At 37.0% G+C, this 7,560-nt stretch overlaps 1 protein-coding gene across 1 annotated transcript in view; it reads right to left on the bottom strand.

Annotated features, from left to right (window-relative positions):
• Positions 1-3,397: 3,397 nt before the first annotated feature.
• ATRNL1 (attractin like 1) overlaps positions 3,398-7,560 on the bottom strand; it is a 733,758-nt gene continuing 729,595 nt past the window's right edge. The window contains exon 29 of the mRNA XM_049764403.1: positions 3,398-5,340. Coding sequence (XP_049620360.1) covers positions 5,216-5,340 — 125 coding nt within the window. The 3' untranslated portion in view covers positions 3,398-5,215. The remainder of the gene's footprint in view (positions 5,341-7,560) is intronic.

The following is a 7,560-nucleotide window of genomic DNA, read 5'->3' as shown; positions in this document are numbered from 1 at the left end:
ATGGACATTAAGAAAACAACCCCATTCACAATAGTACCACACAAACTCAAATATCTTGGAATCAACTTGACTAAATATGTGAAGGACCTATACAAAGAAAACTATAAAACTCTGCTCCAAGAAATAAGAGAGGACACACGGAAATGGAAACACATACCCTGCTCATGGATTGGCAGGATTAACATCATCAAAATGTCAATACTCCCCAAGGCATTATACAGATTTAATGCCATCCCTCTAAAGATACCCATGACATTCTTCAAAGAAGTGGATCAGACACTTTTGAAATTCATTTGGAACAATAAACACCCTCGAATAGCTAAAGCAATCATTGGGAAAAAGAATATGGGAGGAATTACTTTTCCCAACTTTAAACTGTACTACAAAGCAACAGTTATCAAAACAGCATGGTATTGGAATAAGGATAGGTCCTCAGATCAGTGGAATAGGCTTGAATACTCAGAAAATGTTCCCCAGAGATACAACCATCTAATTTTTGATAAAGGAGCAGGAAATCCTAAATGGAGCAGGGAAAGCCTCTTCAACAAGTGGTGTTGGCACAATTGGATAGCCACTTGCAAAAAATTAAACTTAGACCCCCAGCTAACATCATGTACAAAGGTAAAATCCAAATGGATTAAAGACCTCGATATCAGCCCCAAAACCATAAGATATATAGAACAGCACATAGGCAAAACACTACAGGACATTACAGGCATCTTCAAGGAGGAAACTGCACTCTCCAAGCAAGTGAAAGCAGAGATTAACAGATGGGAATATATTAAGCTGAGAAGCTTCTGCACCTCAAAGGAAATAGTGCCCAGGATACAAGAGCCACCCACTGAGTGGGAGAAACTATTCACCCAATACCCATCAGATAAGGTGCTAATCTCCAAAATATACAAGGCACTGACAGAACTTTACAAGAAAAAAACATCTAACCCCATCAAAAAATGGGGAGAAGAAATGAACAGACACTTTGACAAAGAAGAAATACGCATGGCCAAAAGACACATGAAAAAATGTTCCACATCACTAATCATCAGGGAGATGCAAATCAAAACAACGATGAGATACCACCTCACACCCCAGAGAATGGCACACATCACAAAGAATGAGAATAAACAGTGTTGGCGGGGATGTGGAGAGAAAGGAACTCTTATCCACTGCTGGTGGGAATGCTGTCTAGTTCAACCTTTATGGAAAGCGATATGGAGATTCCTCCAAAAACTGGAAATCGAGCTCCCATACGATCCAGCTATACCACTCCTAGGAATATACCCTAGGAACACAAAAATACAATACAAAAACCCCTTCCTTACACCTATATTCATTGCAGCTCTATTTACCATAGCAAGACTCTGGAAACAACCAAGATGCCCTTCAACAGATGAATGGCTAAAGAAACTGTGGTACATATACACAATGGAATATTATGCAGCTGTCAGGAGAGATGAAGTCATGAAATTTTCCTATACATGGATGTACATGGAATCTATTATGCTGAGTGAAATAAGTCAGAGAGAGAGAGAAAAACGCAGAATGGTCTCACTCATCTATGGGTTTTAAGAAAAATGAAAGACACCCTTGTAATAATAATTTTCAGACACAAAAGAGAAAAGAGCTAGAAGTTCCAGCTCACCTCAGGAAGCTCACCACAAAGAGTGATGAGTTTAGTTAGAGAAATAACTACATTTTGAACTGTCCTAATATTGAGAATGTATGAGGGAAATGTAGAGCCTGTTTAGGGTACAGGCGGGGGTTGGGTGGGGAGGAGGGTGATTTGGGACTTGGGTGATGGGAATGTTGCACTGGTGATGGGTGGTGTTCCTTTTATGACTGAAACCCAAACACAATCATGTATGTAATCAAGGTGTTTAAATAAAAAAAAAATTAAAAAAAAAAAAAATAAAAAAAAAAAAAAATAAAAAAAAAAAAAAAAAAAAAAAAGTTGCTTCCAATGTCTGTTCTTAGCTCATTCATGAGTCTTCACACTAATAAGCCTACCGTGGAAAGGGGTTAGTCCCTAATCTTAGGGAAACCCAAGGAAAATGAGATATCGGATAGTACAGCAAGTATTGATGAGGCATTTAAATATGTCTAATTTGAGATCTTCCCATCAAGCATTACAGTAATGTTCATCACTAAATAAATTTTAATTTAAAAGGATAAAGTGAATCCTAATCTTCTTCTTTCTTCTTCTTCCTCTTCTTTTTTGTTTTTGGTTTTTGGGCTACACCCGGTGATGCTCAGAGGTTACTCCTGGCTATGTGCTCAGTAATCGCTCCTGGCTTGGGGGACCATATGGGACACCGGGGATCAAACCAAGGTTCGTCCTGGGTCAACTGCATGCAAGGCAAATGCCCTACCGCTGTGCTACTGCTCCAGCCCAAATCCCAATCTTTTTATAATTTATGAAATTGATATATAAGTAGGAGCATCTCTTTCAAAAAGAATTTTCCAGTTCAAAAGCATGTCTTCTGGTGCTTAGTTTTTCATTGTATTTACCACCACCCTGATTTCCATACTTACAAAACTAAGAAATCTTATAGTCAAAAAAAGGTTTCAAAAGTCATTCTGAACTAAAAAGTACTGAATATCATAAAGATATTTTTAAAGAGAATTGTCACCTGACTGCTAAGTTATTTTAAACTATCTACATATACCTGTGGTTCTAAAAAAAGAATAAAAAAGAAAAAAATCAAATGTAAAGTGTTTGGAAAGTTAGGGGTGTGGGAAGGGGTAAGAAGAAACAGGACAGATTCAGACTCATGACCTTAAGGGCTTTTAAATTCTTTTCTCTGGAGGTAAAGAATTTCATTGTCAGTAAAAAGCTTTAATAAGTCAAGAAAGTATTGCATAATTAGTCATGGAATTAGCTATATTTGATTCAGAAAGGTATAAGATGTCTTTAACTTCACATTGCTTTCTGTCACTTAATTTTCTAAAATTTGAGTTTTCCAGTTTAAGCCAAGTGGGATGAAGTCTGACAATGCCTTTATAGTAATATTGTTTGTTGTGCTTCTCTGAAAATAGAGCTGAAGTAGTTTCACATACAACTTGGCATGCTTTGTGTTTGTTATAGAAACTCACTTTCATGACAACTGTTAGAGAATTCAAATAATTGGGGCATAGTTTTATTTTAAAAATGATTTATACTTTTGTATTCATCAGTTTTGTCAATTTATTTTCCCAGGAGAAAAATAAATCAACATTTAATGGGTCCAAAAAGAAGTTAATAAAATTATTTGATTGTTTTTAGATTTTTTTTTACAAACTTTGCTCTCCCCATCTTTTATTATTTTTAAGATTGAAACTATTATAGGAAAATTAAAAACAACCAGTTTCACTCTTCCCACCAAACCCCCAGGTTATAGATAAAATTACTCTAAGAATTAGTCTTATTTTTAATACATGGAAAGTAGCAAAACTCATCATGCCAACATAAGGAATATATACTATGATTCGTAAGTACCTAATTACCAAAACAATGACATAGTCATGGTTAGATGCAACCTAGCAATCTTATATACAATGCAACTACTTATTATGTGGTTATTCCCATTATATATTACATTCAAACCTCATTAAATTACACTGCCTATGGATAAATGGCATTATAAAATAAACATTTAATATCACAATGGGGTCATATTTTGCTGTGGCACAACCATAGCATGCAGGGAACTATGCATTAGCTGTAAACAGTGAAGTGTCATTACCCTCCAGAAATCCAAAGAACATGGAAAGTCCATAGATAGTACTAGACATCAATTGTATTTAAGTGATTTTTCATATTTAAAAAAACATATCATATACAGAAATTTTAGATCTTTCCACCACTGCTTAATAGCCTAACCTATAAGTCACCCGGAAGTTCAGATTGCCATTCCAAATAAGATCTTTCACACTATGGAACTCCTCAATGGTTGTCAATTTTAGGACACAGATGACTGTATGTTTCAATGTGAAAGTTGTTTAATATCATTTTTTCTTTCTGCTATAAACTAATTTTTAGTCCTTCAGATTAATGCTTATTGTGGGGAACAATGAGCTGATTCTTAAGCTGGAGACTTTTTCTCCTGGTATCAATGTGTTCATGTTAGAAATCAGAAGACAGTGGAAACATTTCATTCCTCATTGTCTAAATGAAAAAGCTGGCAGGAGGGGAACCTGTATAATTTGGAGACATTTCAACTAAAATTTTTCTCACAACATTTGTGTGCAGTAGATATAATCTGGCATTTAAGAGATAGGTCAAAAGGAGTTGGTGGCTGGTTCTTATAAAACAGCAGATGTGTCTCTGAGGTTTGATCCAGTGACTCAAAAGCAATTAAAAGCTACCATTTTGGAGCAGAAGCTTGGGCACACTGTAGAAAAAGATTTCCATTCTCTTTAGGTTTGTGGTATTGGGAGGTTGCTCTTTTGGAAAGACGGAATGATCGCTGGACAGGCTTTTCCATGCTATCAACTCTGATAATAAATGAGGCAGTTGGCGTGGACTACAGGAATGTCCTCTTTCACTTAAAATTCTAATATACTGCCTGTGAAGTCACATATACCATCCATCCAAACAGACTCATTTGGGCTTCACATTCCAGTTCTGTGGAAAATGATCACATTCTCCAATTGAGTTTAGGACATGAGAGTCATGTGAAATACTGAAATACATTACCTACATCCTATTCAAACAAAATCTTGATTTTTACATTTATACTGAGATAAAATAACATTAAAACCATTGCCGTTTGTTCATTTCCTGTTCATTTCCCGTTAAATATACAAGAGGTTTTAAGTTTATGTGTATTAGGCAAAAACTGTACAATTCTCATCATTCAGGCATTATAAAATGTCTCTCTTTAAAGTCTTGGGATATAAACAATTTGGTTTATATGAATTACATATTTTTCATCTGCATTAAGAAACAATATACATCTTTTTTCTAGAGTAATTTAATATTATCTATGATAAGCCTATGAGAGCTGTAAAAACTGACTTCATCACCCGTGACCATCAAAACTGTTGCTTTTATAAAACTCGTGAGCATTCTTTGGCCACATGGGTCATTACCCATTTAGAGAGAACTGCACTCAGGCCTGGGGTCCAAATGTGGCCTGGCCTCCAGAAGAACAGAGGTCCAGAAGTCAGAAACCAGCCTGAGAGAAAGCCGTTTGCAAAGACAAACACTCCGGAAGATCCAGGCAGTTTCTGTTTCTCAGACACAAGTTCCTTGGCGTGTTGAGAGGTGGTGCTTTCGATTTCTGACCCCTGAAGTTTTGTCTTTACTCTCTGAGGGCTTCTGTTGTGAAATATCCACAAGGGCACTGGCAATAGCAAGTCCTGGAAGAGAAGAGAAAAGGTACTTAAATGTTTGGTTGGACACTTCTGGGTCAGAGACAAACAGGAAGAATTTGAGCAGACAAGTGTTTGAAAAACAATCAAAGGACATGGAAGTCTCATCAGGAGAGAGAGTATCAACACCAAAGGAGACCTCTAGTTACAAACACAAAGAATATCACTCAGCTACATTGTTTGATTTGAACCTTGAAAGGAAGCTATTCTGGAGTTCTAAAGATTCCTAATTTGCACAAGCAATGGCTGATCAGATACTCTCATTTATCAGGTCTACACATGAAACATTTTTATTTATGTTGAGATCCATATGATTTTGAAGTAAAAAGAAAGGTTCTAAGACACTGAGAAGCCAGACTTCTCTATAAACAAGTTATGGAAGGAACTCTGGTCCATTTCCTTCTCTTTGGTGTTGGAAACTGGGCTTTGACTTAAGCTAAAACTGATTTTAAGCTAAAACTGATTTCTTTTTTTTTTTTTTTGTTCGGGCCACACCTGTTTGATGCTCAGGGGTTACTCCTGGCTAAGTGCTCAGAAGTTGCCCCTGGCTTGGGTGGGGGACCATATGGGACTCCGGGGGATCGAACCGCCGTCCTGATCCTTGGCTAGTGCTTGCAAGGCAGACACCTTACCTCTAGTGCCACCTTGCCGGCTCCTAAAACTGATTTCTGAGGCTTCAAGCCATGGTGTCAGAGGAAGGTATTGCTGTTATATCTGAACCTATGTAAGGCATCACTGAATTATTTTCTTCCTGTAGGTCCATTTATTCTCAGGAAGGTTTAAACGGGGCAGAGCAAGAAAGAACTCTGGAATTTTATGGACATAGACAAGTGGCCATGGAGAGAAATGAAACTGAAAGAGAGATAATTCACCAAGTAGTGCAGCACTCATAAGAGAGAGATCAGGGTCATGGAATCTATAAAAAGGCCTTGAAGGATCCGCAGGTATGATTTTCCACATAGGTCATTTCATTTTCTCTAAAGTTTGGCGACCTTTGAGTCTTTTCTGTCCCTAACAGAAACCTGCAAGCTGGTAATAATATTGAGTGAGAGAAAATAGGCCAAGACACTCTATTATCAAGTTCAAGATGCTCTGCATTGGAAAGAGCCAAAAACAAGGGAAGCATCAGGGTTAGATAAACTATGTCGACACCAACGATGATCTTGGTTCATTGCTGTACCACACAGTTTGTGGTTCACCAAGAGTACACTACTGGTGCATTTCCAAATAGAAGAGAAGGTATTTGTGAAGAGACATTATTGTGTTGAGAAGTTACATCAAATTATGAATTTACATTAGTCACATTAATCAGTGTCCAATCTGATAACCTTACCCTTTCATGGTTGTTGCTAAGTCGACATATTCTTTCAGGATGTTAGATATTGCCCCAAATGTCTTAGAAATTGACAAGTTCAAAGCTTCAAAATTTATATTCTGTTTTGTTCTGGAGTTTTGGGGGTCACATCTGGTGGTGTTTAAGGGCTATTTCTTGACTCTGTGTTCAGGAATGATGCGTTGTGGTGCTCAAGGAACCATATGCAATACTGGGGACTAAACCAAACCTAGCTATTGTAAGGTAAGCATCTTATCTTCTGCACTATTTCTCCAGCACCAAACTTTTAAAGCAGGGTTCTCAAACTTTTTAAACAGGGGGCCATTTCACTGTCCCTCAGACCATTGGAAAGCCAGACTGTAGTTTAAAAAAAAACCTATGAACAAATTTCTAGGCACACTGTACATATCTTATTTTGAAGTTAAAAAATAAACAACATAAAACAAAATGGAAACAAATACCATATTTAAAATGAAGAACAAGTAAAGTTAAATCAACAAACTACCAGTATTTCAATGGGAACTATTGAAATGGAAACTGCTTTTGGAGGGCCGTACTTTGAGGACACCTTCCTGAGACTGAGAGGAGGAGTTGAGAGACAGAGTGAAGTGGGGAGTCAGAGCCTGTGGCGCACATCTCACTCATGTGCAATGCAGGCCTGGGATGAGTGGGCCAGTAAGTAGGAAAGGCAGCAGTGCAAAAAAAAAAAAAACCAAAAAACTATATATATATATATATATATATATATATATATATACATATATATATACATATATATATATATATATGGCCCAAATAAATGAATGTCCTTGGTGAGCTGCAGGGCTGTAATTTGAGGACTCCTTCTATAAAGTATGAATAAAAATTGCTTTCTT

Source organism: Suncus etruscus, chromosome 17 (assembly GCF_024139225.1).
Source record: "Suncus etruscus isolate mSunEtr1 chromosome 17, mSunEtr1.pri.cur, whole genome shotgun sequence".
In the NCBI taxonomy this organism is placed as follows: Eukaryota; Metazoa; Chordata; class Mammalia; order Eulipotyphla; family Soricidae; genus Suncus; species Suncus etruscus.
Note: the sequence above shows the minus strand (reverse complement) of the source record. Positions and strands in the feature narration are given on the sequence as shown.